The sequence below is a fragment of the Tachypleus tridentatus genome, chromosome 13 (assembly GCF_004210375.1).
Source record: "Tachypleus tridentatus isolate NWPU-2018 chromosome 13, ASM421037v1, whole genome shotgun sequence".
Lineage (NCBI taxonomy): Eukaryota > Metazoa > Arthropoda > Merostomata > Xiphosura > Limulidae > Tachypleus > Tachypleus tridentatus.
Window position 1 is genome coordinate 150,776,066 of NC_134837.1, and position 19,639 is coordinate 150,795,704.

General features: G+C 34.2%; 1 protein-coding gene across 4 annotated transcripts in view; it reads left to right on the plus strand.

Moving 5' to 3' along the window:
• Nucleotides 1–2,054: 2,054 nt before the first annotated feature.
• LOC143236999 (juvenile hormone acid O-methyltransferase-like) overlaps nt 2,055–19,639 on the plus strand; it is a 34,153-nt gene continuing 16,568 nt past the window's right edge. The window contains exons 1-5 of one of the 4 annotated variants that reach the window (XM_076475787.1): nt 5,837–6,072; nt 13,727–14,154; nt 14,988–15,275; nt 16,033–16,240; nt 17,693–17,840. In XM_076475787.1, the coding sequence (XP_076331902.1) occupies nt 14,087–14,154; nt 14,988–15,275; nt 16,033–16,240; nt 17,693–17,840 (712 nt within the window). In that variant the 5' untranslated portion in view covers nt 5,837–6,072; nt 13,727–14,086. Of the gene's footprint in view, nt 2,204–5,836; nt 6,073–13,726; nt 14,155–14,987; nt 15,276–16,032; nt 16,241–17,692; nt 17,841–19,639 lie in introns of those variants that run through there. The other 3 variants (XM_076475786.1, XM_076475789.1, XM_076475788.1) reach the window with 3 other exon arrangements.

Below are 19,639 nucleotides of genomic sequence, written 5' to 3' on the forward strand. Positions count from 1 at the left end.
GAATATATTAAGTGAAAATAATTTTTGGGCTTATTGTATGTGTTGCCATCTAGTGGCAATTGAAATAACATTTTGAGGAACGATATCGAAACGTCAGAATTCGATATTTCCGAAGGCGCAACATTGATATTAGCCCATAATTTAGCTTCGTGCTTTTTCAAAAAAGAAACAGATGTTTCTGGAAAAATATTACTATTTCACAAAATATATGGGTATTAATTATGTATGGTAATGTGGACAACAATTAAAATATATTTTACAACAATCATAATGGCATAAATTGATACAAATATTCAATTCGAACTTTAATCAAGTGTCGAGTCGAAATACATAAATTTCGCTAATGGGTATTAAAATTATTAGCAGTACTAATGACTATTTCTTTGAAAATGTTTTGGATTTTAGTTTTAACTTTTTGATATTTGACTTAAGACAGATAATGATGTGGTTCCTAAGAAAAAAAGTCAGGATGGTCTTTATATCTGGCTAAACTCTATCGTGTAAATCTTAAACACATTATTTAGACATTTGATAGACAATGAATAAAATACTAAATTGAAAATAATGCGAAACTTATAAATATAAGACTGCGCTGAAGACTGGATGAGGCGATTCCTTTTATTTGTTTTTGTTTGTTTTTGAATTTCGCACAAAGCTACTCGAGGGCTATCTGTGCTAGCCGTCCCTAATTTAGCAGTGTAAGACCAGAGGGAAGGCAGCTAGTCATCACCACCCACCGCCAACTCTTGGGCTACTCTTTTACCAACGAATAGTGGGATTGACCGTCACATTATAACGCCCCCACGGCTGAAAGGGCGAACATGTTTGGCGCGAAGGGGATGCGAACCAGCGACCCTCAGATTACGAGTCGCACGCCTTACGCGCTTCGCCATCTTAAACTCAAACTAACCTGGCAGGGGTTTAGTTTAGAGAGAGAGAAATCAGAAGAAATCTCTCTTCATCTGGGGTGTTCAGGAACGTTGTGGTTCCTCTTCGTCCTCTTTCGTGGAAGGTTATTTAATTTAGCTTTTCTTTTATTAAATAATTTTTTAAACTCTTTTTTGGGTGAAGGAGTAAAGTTTAGTATTATTCGTGAATGAGGCACAGGTAGCACTGGAGAAAACGGCCACATCTCGTCCCGAAAGGCAGATGCCGTTAGTTTGTTTCTGTTTTCTGCTTTTAAATAGTATTTGTGCGATATTTCCGTTAGTCTATTTCTTAGTGTTGGTAAGTTGTTGATTTGATGTATATAATTTACTGGAGTGAATGATGGTAGAATGAATGCAGATCTTAGTATTTTGTTTTGTTGAACTTGGATTTTCTGGAGTGTGTTATTTGACATATTATATGTGATTTGACATCCATACTCTATTAGTGGACGGATGTAAGCCTTGTATATTTGGATAATGGTGTTTGGTGAGCATTTCGAGTGTTTACTGGTTAGAGTCATTAAGTGTGAAATCTGTTTTCTAATTGATGAGTGTATATTGTTAACATGCTTTTTCCATGTTAGTTTTGTGTCGAAAGTGATGCCAAGGAATGTGATGTTTTTGCTCATGTTAATGGGCGTATTTCCGAGTGATAATTTTATTTTTTCTAGATTTTTTCTTTGTTTTTTTAATTTCCTATAGAAGGTGATTGCTTGTGTTTTGGTTGGATTTAAAACTACTCTCCACTTGTTACTCCAGGTCGAGACGTTGTTCAGTGATACTTGCACGCAAGTCATGGCCATCACTGGGTTTCTGGAGGTGCTCCAGATAGCGATGTCGTCTGCGTATTGTGAATTATGCGTGTATGTTAAATTGGGGAAAGGTATGTCACTGACGAAAATAATATATAGAAGTAGAGAAAGGACTGATCCTTGGGGCACTCCTGCAGTTATATTGAATGATTTTGATATAGTTTTGTTGACTTTTACTTGTGCTGTTCTATCTGTTAGAAAATTTGATACCCATTTAACTATGTTTTTGTATTTGATGGCATTGTGCCAAACGCTGTCAAATGCTTTTTGACATCTAGGAATACACCAATGGTTACTTGGTTGTTGTTAAAAGCTTTATAGACTGATTCAGTGAGTCGTGTGAGGTGATCTGTTGTTTGCCTGTTTTTCCTAGAGGCATTTTGGGATTCTGGAAGGATGTTATTTGACTCACAAAAGTGGAGAAGACGGTTGGAGATGTGATGGTTTTTTCCAAGTGTCAAGGTAATATCCAGTTGTTAGTGAAATGTTCATGATGTTTGTTAGGTGTTGTAATAGGAGAGTAGAGCTTTTTTTCAGAATAATGTTTGGAATTTGGTCATGTCCGGGGGAAGTATTTTTCAAGTTTTTAATATTAATTTTTAGTTCAGTTATGGTTACTTTTCTATTAATTGAACTTGAGTATGCTTTCAGTGTCTCGCCAGGGAACCGTGGTGAGAATGAAGCTTGGTTTGTATTTATGAAGTTGTTGACATGATGTTGGTGTTGTGTGTCAAAGTCGACTGAATTTAGGTTGCTGAAGGCGGATTCGTAGTAGTCAGCTAATAGGTCAGCTTTCTCTACGTCCGTCCTTGCGATTTTATTGTTGTGTGTGATATGTTGTAGCATGTGATTTGTGTTTTTGTCTGAAGAAATACTCTTGAATTTTTTTCAAAATTCTTTTGAATTGTTCTTGATTTTTCTAAGTTTTTACAGCAGTTTTGCCAATTAGTTTCTTTTGCTATTTTAATTTCTTGTTTAATTTTTGCATTTGTTCTATTGATCTGTGTTTTGATAGATGGATCACGTGTAATGTAGTGTGTTCGTCTTAATTGCCTGCGTTTGATTATAAGTGCATGAATTTCGGGTGTTAAAGTCCATTGATTATGTGATTGCTTTCTCCTTGTTTTAGGGATTGTATTTTTTATGGCTTTGTGTATGGCTTCTGTAACTTGATTTACATAGTTGTCTAGTTCTGTTTTGTTGTTAGCATGTTCAATTGGGTGGGGTAATTATGAGTCTAGTGTAGCATTGAAAGTGAGCCAATCTGTTTTGGTATAAGTGTATGCTGAGGGAGTCACGTACGCCACGGCAGGGTGGCGCGGGTGAATCATACAGGAAATGGGGAAGTGGTCAATCGTGATTTCATCATGTATTCTGAAATTAGAGATTCTGTTTACTGTGTCCTTGGGTGCTATGATGACATCAAGTACGTCATATGAGCCGTTGGCGGCTGAAAAGTGTATAGGTGTTTGGTCGTTTATTAGGTGCATTTTGTTACTGGAAAGAAAATTTTTTATACACAACCTTCTGCGTGTGTTTCTGTTTCCCCTTAGTTCTGTATGCGGAGAATTAAACTCCCCAATTATAATTGGTTTGGGTTTACGGTTAACACATTTTTGTCGCTTGGCCATGCCAGGCCTTATTCCTTTTATATAAAAAAAATGAATATATTATATTAAAACGATTTCGAATTAGGAATTCAGCAAGGAACGTGAGAAATACAGTAAATTGGAAGTCGCAGTGGAATGGCATGTATCACAACTACATTGTAATATTGTTTTGGCATTACATATTTGGTACGATGCTAGATAACATTCTGGATTTTTACAAAGGGAATAGAAGAGTTCTTTCAGAGGCAAGATCAGAGCATATAGATGTGTTAAGAGAGTGATTAAGTATTTTCAAGAGGAGTATATCTATTATGCTTGATGAATCAACGAGGAGAACCTGAACCAATCAGAGATCTGCAGAAAGTCGTAACCCTTTTGTGTCCAGTATCATAAAAGAATTTCATAAAACGATTTGAGATGCTCTATATAATTCATGTGATGTTCCTTTCACAACTTTACACTTCTGAATTTGATATTCTGTTGTCTACTAGATAACTGTCTACTTATCACACGAAACATTTTCTTGTTACAATCATTTTTTGAACATTATACTTCTAAAGAAATGTTACTATACTCAATTTTCCATATCTGAATATAACTATTTTTTCACATTAATTTTCCTCGTATCAGAAGCTGATTTTACTAGTTTTAATTAATCTCATTGTTTTCAGTCTTGCGCTTGAAAGTGCTGGTATATTATTTATTTATTTTAGAAATATTATAAAGAGTCAAATTTTAAGTTTGAGTATCAAAAGGTACTTCTGAGAGGATATGATGCTTAAAATCAGGTGTTGAGATATCCGCGACTGGCGTAGCACAGATAGCCAATCGTTCAGCTATGAGTTCAATTACAAAAAAAAAAACGTTCAGTGTTTTTGCTATGTATGGTAGATATTTACTTTACTTTAATAAACACCAGTTGGGTTAATAGAATTTCATTACTCATCTTTATCTAGAATCAGAATCTTCCAAATATATTCTAATTATATTGTTGAACTTCTATTTTCATTTATATACCAACTGTCTTCCTAAAATGAATCCTTAACATTATGTTTTTAGCACTGACATTACAATATTATCTTGATACGAAAATATTGCTTTAACTTAAGGGAACTGTGAATTTAATGTCGATAATTTCTTTAAGTATGAACACATAACATTGTTTGACAAAAACATATAGGAAAACTAAATATATTAATATTTAATTATATGGAATAATCACAGTATTAACCAGACTAAATTTATAATTGTTACTGTAATTTTTGAAACTCACACTCATTTTCATAGGGAACAAATGTGAAGTAATAAAAAATCCAAGCATTTGTTCATGAGCTTTTTTTTTCAGATCTCACAATTTCGTCTAATAGTAACAATTTTTTATTTTTGTAATATAATATAACTTCAGTTACTTAGGCCAGTGGTTCCCAATTTATTTTAGCCTGAGGCTTCTTTACTGTGAAGAAAGAAACGTTCGAGGTCTTTATCCTATTAAAATACGTATAAAATGTGATTTTAAAGTGTCACCCATACTACTCTAGCATAGCGATTGAGAAACTGCTGTAATAAAAAGAATACCTTCTCTTTTCGACAGAATGTATCATTTGATTAACATAACATTATTTTATCGGCTTATTGTCTATTTAGAGTTAAAATTAATTCAGCATTTTTGTTTTTGGGCCTCCTCTTTGGGCGAACCTCCAGGAAAACACGGCTTTCACTTTAAGAAACAATGTCTTTCATATTGGATAATTTGTAGCAAAATAAAAATATTTTTTCTGTCACAATTGGTCTTGTTAAAATTCTTTTAAAATGATTGGTTATTACATTTCTCAGTCATTGAAAATACTACAGTAACTTGGTTCTCGAAATAACACAGTTATTTCATTTTTGAAGCTGGTATTAAAATAAGTCAGTTAATAAATATCAATATTACTATAGACTTTTTTATTTATATTGTATCTAAGTTAAGGACTAAGTCGGCTGCTTACTAAATATACTTGATTCATACCAAGTCTAAGATTAAAATGTGATGTGAAAACTAAGCTCAGAAACTGCACATTGATAATCAAAAGCAAATTTATTGAAATTTAGCAGTGTTACCATATTTACAATTTGATATGCTTTAAGTATAAATTTCAAGTTCAATATCTTTCTCTTATCACGTTTTTTTCTTATACAAACATTTCCTTTTAGCTTTATGCTCAGCATTAGAAAATGGAATATACAGATTGGTGATATGGCGCTGCTACTTAACCAACAAAAAATAAATAATTAGGCCCTTCCATGAACAATTGTATGACATATCTTTATTAAAAAACTGAAACATATGTATGTCCTAATTCCCATGCAATTTTTTCCTTTAGTAAATCACGTTCGTGATTTACGGATGGGTGATAGCCGAGAACATTTATGCCTGTTTTTGTTGTTTACACAGGTAAATACTGTATACTGAAACCTAATTATTAATTCTGAAATAATGTGTACGTGCCAATGAACTGGTGTCTTGGAAAACATCCAATTCAAACAAGGGCGTAGAAACGTTATAAAAGTCTTGATTTCAGACTGATGTATAACTTATTGAAATATGGAAACTCTAGACTAAACTTCTTTCTTCCACACTGGTATACCAAAATTTATATTTCAGTACACCGTCTTGATCTCCACTTCTGTTCCTTTTTGGTACCCCATCACCAGAGGCAGATTACAAATACTGCCAGATAGGTAAGAGAGAGAATATATGAGAAATTAGTTAAATGTTTTATAAGATATGATATCTTGACTCTATCTCACTTTAAATGTCACACTCGACTTCTTTCAATAACGGGAAAAAATTATTACTTTCCTACTGTTTCTATTACGTACTAAGTACTGTTTAATCACACCCATTGCATTATTTTAGACATGAAACATTTGTTCGCTAGGAATAAAAGCTAAAGTAAATAACACTGGTTTACAAAAAAAATATTTTTTGTCTGAGGCAAGAATGTGAATAGGTGTTTTTTACTAATTTGGGTGTGCTGAATTCAAATTTATAAACAGTTTTGCTCTATCACCTCTAGTTTTCTGGCTTTTAAATAGCCTCATTTTAGTATATACAGAGTATATACGTGCTTATTTCAACAGTTGCAGCAGCTTATTACAGATAAAACAGGATAGATAAAGAACATTGACGGAATAAATATACTTGGATGACACAATGTACACAATTCATAGTACCGCAGACAGTTAGAAGTGTGTTTTCTTAGATGATCTGGTGTATTTTGCCTCCGGGATGTCTTGCAAGAGCATCCAGCAGAAGTCTCCCATCATGCTGGGGTTCCACTTGCCTTGGTAGTTGCTCTCCATCTTCGTAATGTCTTGGTGGAATCTTTCTCCGTGCCCATCACTCACTGCTCCAAGGTTTGGAGGGAAGAAGTTGAGGTGGGAATGGAGAAAATGAATTTTGAGTGACATTCGGCATCCCATATCCTCATAAGTCTTTAGCAACTTCTCAATACAGGCTTGGTAATTTGGTACGCGTGCGTTACCAAGGAAGCCACTACAGACTGACTTAAATGCTTCCCATGCTCTCAGTTCCTTTAAGGCAAGAAGCTCCTCAAAATCAGTATCTTTCAGCACTTCTCGGATTTGAGGTCCGACAAAGATGCCCTCTTTGAGCTTAGCAGCACTGAGACCTGGGAACACAGTAGACAAGTGTTGGAAGGCAGCACCATTTTTGTCCATGGCCTTCACGAAATTCTTCATCAAACCAAGCTTGATGTGAAGAGGAGGAAGAAGCACCTTCTTCATGTCAACCAGAGGATTCTCCTTGACGCTGTGTTCGCCAGGAATGAAAGTGCTTCTAGACCCCCCAGTCTTTCTGCTTGTAATGCTGGGATACAGCTCGACTATCCCAGAGACAGAGAAAGCAACAGTACTTTGTGAAGCCCGCTTGCATACCCATAAGAAGACCAATGACCTTGAGGTCCCCACACAGACTCCACTGGTACTGGTTGTACTTAACAGCTTCTAAAAGAAGCTCCATATTGTCATAGGACTCCTTTAGATGGACAGAGTGTGCAGTGGGAATGCTGGGATATTTATTCCCGTTGTGCAGAAGCACAGCCTTGAGACTTCGCTTGGAAGAGTTTATGAAAAGACGCCAGTCTGAAGGATTATGTGGCAAACCAAGGAAAGTGAACAAGCCAGGTACATTTGTGCAGTAGCACAACTTGTTTTCCATGTCGAAAACGAAGCAAGGTCTTTGTTCCGATTCCTGAAACTGGTGATCCTTACATCTTCCTGGACTAGGTTCCACTGTTTAAGCCGAGAAGCCAAGAGCTTTGACTGCTGTTTTGACAGATACAAATCACGAGCAAGGTCATTCATGTCTTCTTGCGTGATCCAGTGTGGCTCGTTGCCACTTGTTCCTGAATAAGAAGAGTCAATATCTTCAGAAGAGATTGACTTGGCAGAATCTTCCCTTGGAGGCATTTCTTCATCTGATGAGGAAAGAAGACAAAAATAACAATCATCTGCATGGCTTCGTGGCTCTCTCCAAACCATCGGGACTGCAAAGTTGAAAGTCGCTTTCTTGCCATTAAACCAAGCAGTTAGTCCATTGTAGCAGGGTTTACAACAGATGTGTGGAGCCCAAGATTTGTCCTGATCACCAATTTTACAGTCAAAATAATGAAAGTAGGCAGTTCTGAGGAGGGAAGTGATGGTTCGACGCTGTGCAACTGTCGTGAAGTCCCCACACACGTAGCGGAAAGAATTGGCCTTGTTGAGGCATCCTCGGTGTTTTGACGAGCTTGAAGCCATTGGAGAATCTGAAAAAAAACAAAGTAAAATTAAATCATATGTAAGGCAATAATAATTATGTGCGTCGTTGGAAATTGTAATACAAATATATACCCAAAAGATTGTGTAACACAATTGTCGAGTGACACCAACCTCCTGCGCTGACTGCCAGTGCACTACTGGCTGTTGATTGATACGTGTTGGCTACGCTTAACTGCCAAAATCCGTCTTGATATATAGCTATATATATATATAATGTAATGCTATCACTTACATTTATTGCATAATAACTAAAAAAGAAGACATAAGTCACACAATATTAGAAATTAACCCTGAATGCATATACGCCTTTATGTACAGTATGTGTACAAAATGTACAGTATGCATATCTAAAAAACTAGAGGTGATGAGTAAAAACGGATTTCAAATATGAATTCAGCATCCCCAAATTAGGTTAAAACAGCTAATTTGTGCTTGCCTCAATTTCTTTGTAAACCAGTGTAATAATTAAGAATCGTGAAAACTTTTTTGTTGATCACGGTTGTAAGATTTAAGAAATTCTTTAAACAGTATTGTTTTCAGTTAAAGTCGGAAAAGAATTATTTTTATTTTTAAATAATTATTCTCATTTAGAATTTGAATATTCATATAGTATTTTTAGTTTTACATTATTGTGGAATATCTGATGTTTATAAGTGTTTACTCTAAGTTTGGATTTATTTTGTGTATTTATCAGAAATTCATGATGCTTTTCAGTGACTAAGTGGGAATCCATAGGTTTATACGATCAAAATAATTGTTCCATAACCCATGATGGAGTCACTGATGAAACCTATTACGTAGCTTTGAGCGTAAACACACAGCACACAGAAAAAATATTGATGACAGTACTCCTCTCGTAAAATCTGATTTTTGAAAATAATGAAAGAAAACAACAAAATATCTACCCATGTGTTTTGAGAATCTAATGTTTATTGTAACTGTTTCCAGGTTGACGGTTTTTAAGTGAGGAGCGCCTGTCTTTCTTTAGCTCATGAATTGTTTGTTTGTTTTTTTGAAATTTCGCGCAAAGCTACAAGAGGACTATCTGCCCTGTCGTTCCTAATTTCGCAATGTACGACTGGAGAGAAGGCAGCTAGTCATTACCACCTACCACCAACTCTTGGGCTACTCTTTTACCAACGAATAGTGGGATAGGCCGTCACATTATAACGCTTTCACGGCTGATAGGGCGAGCATGTTTAGAGCAACGGGGATTCGATCCTGCGACTGTCAGATTATGAGTTGAACGCCATAGCCTACCTCGTCATGCCATGCCAGCTAATAAATAGGTTTAATGGATTTGGTAATGAGAAGGCTTAAATTAGCGATTTATCGCCAACAGTTTAGTATGAACTTTAGAAACCAAACCAATTGTTTTGATTTGTAGATAATCCTTTGAAATAATAGCGCTCACAAAGTTTGTTTTGGAATTTTGCACAAAGCTACTCGAGGGCTATCTGTGCTAGCCGTCCCTAATTTAGCAGTGTAAGACTAGAGTGTAAGCAGCTAGTCATCATCACCCACCGCCAACTCTTGGGCTACAATTTTACCAACGAAAAGTGGGATTGACCGTCACATTATAACGCCCCCACGGCTGAAAGGGCGAGCATGTTTGGCTCGACCGGGATGCGAACCTGCGACCCTCAGATTACGAGTCGCACGCCTTAACACGCTTGACCATGCCGGGCCCGCTCACAAAGATATGTGTGAAGTTAAATGATCTTGTTGTGTAACGTATTGATGACGCGACACTTAGAATGGATAAAATGTTCAAATACAACTAAGAATAAACATATTTACTTATCGCCTATTTCTAATCAACTAATGCCACTGATATACGATGGTTTTTATAGTAATTCCTGTACGTTTAAACCGAAAATGATAAGAATTTCACAAAACGTTATAGGTAATTTCAAATCAGGTCGCATTCTATTATTCTTAAACTGCTGACAATCACTGGTTAAATATATTCCTATACCAATCGTGACATGAAAGTTTTAATGAACGTTCTTTAACACACGAGAAATATAACAGTTTGTATATAAACGATTAACAGACCACGTGATGTGTCATTTCTGGGTTGTATTTTTTCGTACATGTACCTTATGTGTTTCGTTTTTCATTTTAACATTTTTTATTCGCCGATATGAAACAAGAGGTTGAGAAATGAGCCAATTTTTTTTGTAAAGAAACAAAGATAATACTTTAAAGAATTCTTGAAAAAGCGTTTTACGCGTATTTTGGAACGAAACTTCGGGATAAAAAATAATGGGCTCCGCCTGACTTTTGCACCGCTTGTGTTGAACAGTTGTGATAATGCATTAAAGGTAATAAAACATCGTTGCCTTTTATATGTGTATAAACGGCTGGTATGGGCTGAGAAAATTTTTTTACGTACAACAACGAACAACGTTTCGACCTTCTTCAGTCACCGCCAGGTTCACAAAGAAAGAAAGAGGTAACTGACTGCGCTAATTTAAAGAGCCTTACTTGTACAACAACTCAAGCCTAAAATGATCCAATATACGAGTATCATATGTTAATATGATATATTAATAAATATATCCAACATCTAAGCGCGCCCTCTGCATTCCTACACTAAATTTCACAACCCCCTTCAAACATGTGGTCAGCTATCGGTCAGTTATTGGAATTAGAATCTCCTAAAACTCGTGCAGATGACTACTATTTTGCTGATGTAGCATGCAAGGCTACACAACTGTTGCTCTGGACCCGATATATCCAGAGACTCTGGATACAGTTTCATCTTATTTTTATATTTAATTATATCTAAGTAAGAGTTTCCTCTTTCTATTTTGTAAAATATTCTTATGTTATAAAAAGTATTATTTTCGAAATCTGTGTAGCTGAATAATTTAAACCAAAATAAATTTTATGAAGCTTATATTGTCAGGTATTTTTAATTATGCATAATGTTTTTGTTATCTTTTTTCAGTATGTTTGTAAATCTATTTATATTTGTGGATTTCGTTCAATTTAGGCTTTTATATCTGGTTTGTTCATATTGCACATAACTCATTATATGATTATCATTATTTTTTCCATATTAGTCATAAATTTGGAAACTAGTAGAAGTTTTGCCAAATTTCAAGAATCCATTAAAAAAAAACGTGTTACTCCGATAAGGCCCTCTCTCATCATTCCTGATCAAACCCCTTCTGACCTCATTTCTCAGACTTCACTTAATAACCAATCAGATACAGGAAAACGTTTGGCCAAAGGAAGGTGTACTTTCAGCTCGCAGAATAGCTTGACATAATTTTAAATATTTTTCTTTACAATAGTTTTCTTTCTTAATTTCTTTTGTCATCCTTATCGGGCTACTGCGTTGGGGCGCTGGACTTGTAATCAGAGGGTCGCGGGTTCGATTTTCCATCAAATCAAACATTCTCGCCCTTTCAGTCGTGGTGTTGCTATTATATTACTGGAAATACCATTATTCATTGGTAAACGTGTATCCCAAGCAGGGAGATGTGGATGGTGATGACTAGGGACCTTACCTCCAGTCCTTTACTGCCAAAGTACAGAGGGCTAATGCAGTCAGTGCTCGAGTAACTTCGCGCGAAATTAAAACAAAAACAAACAAACAATACTTCTCTAAACGTCAATTGTCTCCCAATCCATATTTTTAGAAATTTTAACTTCTCCATCATTATTCAAAGAATTAAACCACTGTTTATTATTTCTGCTTCCTGTCCCATACACGGCATCTTCATGATTACTTTTAGTAAATTTTGAAGTTTATCAATACGTATTTAAACTATAATACACTCTGTAAAAAATTTCTGGGTTATTATCTCTTCGATTTTTCTAATTCTAGTATTTTTACTTTATATCTTATAGCTACTACCCTTGTATCTGAGGTAAACTTCGTGTTTTTCCCCTTTAACACGGGAAAATAGAGAACAAAAATTTATCATTACCAAAACGAATTTCAAATACAGTATTTTCATACTTGTCCACTCACTATAAAGTTTCACATTTTTAAGACTACTCATTATATTTGATGTTACACATCTATATCTGTTTCTTCTAATGCTGTCTTAAACCTTTCCCAGAATATTAACTTTGTCATCTATTTGTTTTTATATATCTGAAAAATACTTGGATATTTCCACCAAGAAAGATAAAAGAAAGGGATAAGTTGAAAAACTGTGGCCAATGCATAGCCGACCCAGGACATTTTCCTTCTTCCGATCTTGACTGAAGCAAGACGACCAATGAGCAACAAAAGGGCAGTGGAGAACTAAGGTTAAGTGATTCCGGGGTTAGTAGAGAGCTAAGCAAATCGGTATAAATAGTACAGTTCATGAAATGCATAGCTTCTATGTGATCTGGGGCAAGAGAAATGTCATAAACCTTGGTAGTGAACACATAAACTATAGAGAGGATTCTGTGTGTAATCACTGATCCACAACAAACTATGACAGAGTTCACACAGTCACCGGATTTTGAACTAGCTGTATGAATGGGAACAAAATGATAGTTCAAAAGATGTATAGAATATACAATTCAGTACTTCCAATCAGGTGTATCTACCTTTTTATATGACTCAAAGAAAGATCAAATTCGGGGATGGTAATTAGCCATGGTGGGATGAGCTGATCAGTGGACATAGCAATGCTATCCAAGGAGAGACTAAATTCATCCAACTGCACTTGGATACGAAGGTCAAAAGGAACAGAAGCATACCATCTATTCTGAAATAAAGCATGGCCCGCTGTTAAAGGAAAACAGAACTCCAGGTGGGATGCTGTGGTGTGAATCGTAGTTTTTAAGCATACAGTAAAGACAGTTGCGAACAGCAGAAGTGGAGGAGGTATAGTGTACAAACTGTGCAAAAGCCTCATGTGTAGGGCCGATGCTCCTAGTGGTAGAAAGGGTCCAAGATGATCAAGGCCGAGGTCCTGGCAGAGCCATCGAACAGAGACCTATAGTCTATAATAAATATATTTTTAGTATAGAAAATCAATCTCTCCTTAAGAAGTGGAAGAGATGACATGAAGAATGTTCATTGCCCTTGAATACTTGAAATGTAGCTGCTTGGTGTGTGGAATAAAGGTGAGCTCACAATCAAAGATAAGATTCAATAATTTCGTCTCAGCGACCACAGGAAATACAACAACCCTCGCTAGTACAGCGGTATGTCTATGGATTTACAACGCTAATATCAAGGGGTTCTATTCCCCTCGGTGGGCTCAGCAGATAGCCTGATGTGGCTTTGCTATAAGAAAAACATAAACAAAAACAAATCCCTCTCTGAAAGAATTCAAATTTTCATAGATGGATATATCCCCAATCCCCTAGTATTTCAAGAGGAATTTGGTATTTTGTGATGAAAATGTTTCTACCAACACATCTCCAGAGCATAACTTCTTTGCTGACTTGAAGGAGCTAGCAAGCCATTTGAATCTCCTTTGAAGTAAACGTAGAAACTGAAGCTGATCTTGATTTGCTTATAAAATAGAGTCGTTCATGCATGTTCGTTTTCCGATAATTGTTTTTTTTTCATTTTTATTTTATTTTTCAGGTATGGGGTATCCATAATAAAGGGTATATATTTCAGTGCCCACTGACGACATTCACCATGGATTTTTTACTGGGGTCGCTATACTGTGACAAACAAGAACAGTGCAGGAATGTCAGGGTATCGTGAGCACTATACCGATACACCAGCATCACAGAAAATATCCACAACACCCGTTGAAAACGACCAACACTGGTACTCGGTCGATCCTAGTCCAAATGTATAAGCAGATTGACCGTGTGAGGGCCATCCCAAGACTTCACGTCTAAAAAATTCAATGTCAAAGTGGTGTGTTGGTGTTTGACCCTTCAACCACCAGGATCCTCTCCTCCCCATTTACGATTCGCAACGCACAGCAAACACATGGCTGGATGTTTAGATCTCAGAGGAGGTAAACTGAAAGTTTACCACCTACAGAAATCAACCTCGAGGTGTAGTACTTATGGCAGACATTGATTTTATAAGTGCTAGTCACAAGTAAACAAACGTTAATTAGCTGTTTTAAGTTTTTAATTAAATTTGTCTAAAACGTACGCACAGTTAAGCACAGCACAGATAACCCACTGTGCAGATTAGTGATAAGTAATCCCACGTAAAGTAGTAATTTAATACTCTGTTCACTAGTTTATAATAATGTCATTGATAATGTCATTGAGACAAGCTGAACTAATACAATGTCATTATTCTGTTTGAACAAGAATCATAATTCTTCATAAGTGCCATTTGAAATCGTTTTCTTTGTTCTTGAAATCGAACTTATTAATTACTATACTTTTATATTTACACATTCGAATCCTGAAAATTAAGGTTCTTTTACTGAAATTGTAATTTTAATATTTATATAAAAATGTTGTTGGTTTCAATTAAACGCTCTTTTTGCAGGGTTGCAAATTATTAATATAGTGTTTGTGTAACTAGTTATAAATATAATTTGTTATTTCATGAAAGATTTGCTCGAGCCTGTTTGCATTATATTTTAACTGACAGACAAGCATCGAGCCTGGCATGTACCATTAAGTTCCTCTGGTAGTTACACTTGGGTTTAAGAATTCCATTGTCTCGCTTCTCTTTCGGCAGTCACTGGCGTCACATTTAAATAGAAATATGAGGTTTAAAACTTTTCGATTTCTAAATGGGAACATGTTTGTTTTTTCACCAACCGGACATATTCTGTATTTGCAAAAGAGAAATAGTACCATTTCCTTCTCGCATAAGTTTTGTTAATCAAGAGTACTAAATTGATGAAAAAAATAATGATTTATAGGATGAATCCAAAACCATCTCAGTACGTTTCAAATAGACCAAAGTCAGATGTAGACTGGATACAGTCAAGACTGTCTCACTATGTCTCGGAAATGACGTGGTCAAATGAGGAAGTCGGATTGGATTTCGGGTGCGGTTCAGGTCATGTCACTAAAGATGTTCTTTTATCATGCTGTCCACATTTGACAAAGATTATAGCACTAGACATCCAGCCAGTTGTCATAGAGTACGCCAAGCAGACATACAATCATGAAAACATTGAATACATGGCATTGGATATAATGGAAAGGTAGAGTAAAAATTATTATTGGAGTATATAACTTAAGTAGATTTACACTGATGTAAATGTTTCGTATAAACCTTGTAGATTTGTCATTGATATTTTCCGTTAGGAAATGTGGATGTATTTTATATTATATAATTTATTTACTTAAATAAAATAAACCATTCTTAAGAACCAAGAATAGAACTTTGAATATAAGAGAACAAAGTATAAAAATCAGATTGAACTATTAAACATTGCTCAAAGTGATTTTGATTCTTCGTTCTCTTAAACTCAAAGTTTTTTACTTGGTTCTCGAAAAATGCTTTATTTATATTTAAGTAACTAAACGTTTCATGTACTGTATAATAAGCAGGGATATTTATCTCTTTTGATAAAGGATATTTAAATAATTGTAATCAACAGTTGCGTATAAATTTTATAAACATCACTAGTGTTGGGTTTTAAAATAATGATCTTCAATTTGGTATAAAAGGAGATTATTGTTAATGAATAAAAAGTCAGAAATACATAATTATTTAATATTCAAATTTTCCAATTTTAACAGCGCTTTAACAAATAGCATCCACTAATAACATTTTTTAAAATACAAATAACACAACGTTTTTTACTTTATATCATGATTGATGAAACACGAAGGTTCCTTTAAGTTACACATCAATCACTTTAGAAATTTAAAAGTTCAATTCAAAGCAATTTTGAGAAACTTACTATTCAGGATAAGTTAAATATAAACTGTAGATAATGTATTATCTACTTTCAGGACTCCTCAGAAATGGGACAAAATGTTTCACAAGATATTTTCATTTTTTTCGTTTCATTTCGTCAAAGACTGTCGAAAATTTTTAAACACAGTTCATTGTTTATTGAAACCCGGAGGATATTTACTTGTACTAGGCGTGGCTTCCACTCCTCTATTTTACGTTTGGTCAGAGATGTCAACAATGGAACAATGGCAAGATTATTTTAAGGTAAAAGTTTATCGTATGATTCACAATTACAAGAAATTACGTGTTCTTTTATGTAGTTAATAGATCTCTCCTATTATTCGATAAAATCTATCAAAGAACATGGATACAAAGAAACTTAATTTGTCTATGCCCAGAAGACAAACATTTAGTTATAGTATTCAGTGACGCATGTGGATGAGATAGTGCACGTGTTTTCTGAACTAAATACCATACCATCATAGGATTACATTCACATTTACTTCTAACGTTTATGCACGAATAGTGGAAACAATCGAGAGTCAAGCCCACAACCTTATCACTATAAGTCCATGCAGAGGGTCATTAGCCCACAGTGTCTCCACAAATACTTGGTGCGTTACCTTTATTATCCTAAAGGTACTACTATCCTAGACAACTACCGACAACAAAATTCATGTAAGCAGTATATGGTATACCAGAAAATAAAGATAAATAAATTATTATTTAATATACGAAAAAAGATCAAAACAAAATATATAAATATGAATTGTAAGATTTTAAATTACTTATAATTGATATTACGCACATCATTTGTCATTATTATTTATGAGTGTGTTATTACAGATTTCGGAACTGAACCTGTTTTTGAATAACAGAACATTTCCTGAAGAGTTCTCCCAAGTTAACCCTTTTGGACTTTTATATATGGGGCATTTTGAAAATAAATGTCTACCATAAGAAAGCAAGGGATCATAATGCTGTGTTATTGATCGAAACATTTGTACAGAAAAATGTGGTCTCAGAATTTTAACACGGAATCAGATTGATTATGGCTAATGACGAAAGACGTGTAGACGTTTATTAATTACCTTATCTAAAACTTAAGACTTATATACGTCTTATTTTGTGTTTATTAAACTACTTTCCCTGAAATAATTTCATATTATATTTAAACATTAGAGAAGTTTAGCACTGGTCATCGTAGAAACGCTCTTCCCTCTTCTTATGAAGACCCATCTCAGTATTTATCAGTGTACAGCCCAGTAATGTCACTTCAATCACAATTTGTTATTCCTAACTATTTAAATTTTTATTGACTGGTATATAATAGTTTAAGGGTAATCTTGATATGCCTCTTTCTTGTTTCTGTTGACTGAGTTTATTTATTTCAGGCTACATGAAAATAGTGAAGCAGAGTATTCAGGTAAGTTGGGATGCGCCATGTGTTTCACATTCTGTAACTTAAGGAATACATTGTGAAACCGATTGTCTTAATGTTTAGATTCATCTTTGAAATAAAATGTATACAATGATGTATTGAGATGTTATTATGTACTTGTATTTAGTTATTGAAATTAAAGTGATCTACATAGCTCATTTTTTCTTTCAGACAAATACAGTTCTAAGTGTCTAAACAAATTTATTATAAATTTTATTTTAAACCTTCATGTTTAAATAGGATTATTGTTCACTATATATTATTTTCGTCCACAGAATGTCGAAAAACATATTCCGGCTACTCACATGTGGAAGAACCCTTGTGGTGAATTCGTTAAATTGGCAAAAGAGTGTGGCTTTCACCCCATTACCATTAGTTCAGGTTCTGCATTTCATGTTTACGGATCAAAAAAACAATTACTGGGTAACTGCTGTTCATTAACATGGATTTAGTGTGTTAACAGTTTTAATAACATATCAATACAAATGTTTTCATTCAATTGACTTTTTTGTACATATATATATTTGTGTTTTTATTTCTCAACATATAACCCAGCTTAAAGTACATTTGTTCTTTAATTATTATCTAATATTTTGCTGCATTATTAACTGTTTTAATTATAATTGTATTGACAAGTAGGTAAAGTACAGATATTATATATGTTATAATGTTTTCTGGTGTTGCCAACTCTTATCTTCTTGTACGTCTTGTACAGATTTTCCAAACAAGAGCAATTTACATTATAAAGCAAAAATTTATGATCATATACATAAAATGTTGTTAAAATATTTGCATAGATAATTAATCCTGTGATTTATAAAAATATATCTAGTAGTATGATGGATGATAATTTTATTGTAAGATATATCTTAAGATATTTTTGGCTAGAGAGTGTTTGATATATTATATGTAAGACACCCTAGTAAATATAGACGTTAGTAAACGTTACAGAAGAAATAATTTAATATCGTTACATGGACTGGACTTCATTTTTAGCAAATAATATAACAGAATCCCTCCACCTTATAGAATGTATTAAAATTGATGTTGAGAGTGAAAATATTTTGATGAAAAAATTTAAAAAACTCCTACTTCAAGCAATTAACAATGAAATAATTAACAGAAGATCAAGGGGCAACAGAAGAATAATTGAAACAAAGATATTTAATAGATGAAAAAGAATTAAAACAAGTAATTATGATTGGAACAATGACTAGTGAACCTATTGTAAATATACCGAAGGGTTAAAACTATAAGGTTGAAGATATAATGGGAAACTTGAGGATATACAAAGAAATCAATGATAGAATGAAACCTTTAGAAATATAAAGATAAATCCAGCTTAACGTCGGGATTTCCTTAAGATTTCCAATTTAAAAGAGCATTTAGTATTAAGCATGAAATGAGAGAACCATGTAGTATACTTATTTTTACTATTGTTCTGTCATCTATTATATCAAGACGTTTCTCAATAGCTATGGCTGCAAAAATCATGTTTCAAAATTTATTTAGACAGTACAAGAAACCTTACAAACCTAGATATCAGACTACGTATGTTAAGGAATTATTATGAAGTACATGACAGTTACTACCCTCGAAGTGTTCAGAAGAAGTGAAATTCTTATTGTAGGGCACCTGCTTTAGCGTATATAATAAGTTTTGCTGTTAAAACTCTTAAGACCACGATAAACAAACAAACTATAAAATTTGAGTTAAAAGTGGTAGAACATTTTAAGACAATTAAATGTATGATCAGTATTTTCACATCAAAGAACAAGATGTAGAAAGTCCAATGTTACACATTCATAATAATTTCTGGAAATAACCGTGGGAATGCTGAAGCATTTATCCAGAAGCCCACGTATAAATGAAATATGGAAACTCAGTGAAAAGTGGTTAAGAAACGATAATGAAGACAATTAACCTAAAGTACTAGATAGAACAGTCAATAATGATAAAGAACTAATGTGTCCAGCACTCAACTGAAAAATGAAAACGTGCATAATTACTATAATGGCAATAACACTCACTTCAAGTATCCTAGAGAGAAACGTTACTGGACACAATGGTGTTCATTATATTTGAAAGGTAACTTATATCAGAAATAGGAATATACTTGTAGACAGAATAAGGAACTGCAGGTTATATGTCTATAGTGCCCATATTCCGAAGCACATTTTAATTTCACAAACCTTTGAATGAGTGGACAGTTAGGTGTTAGA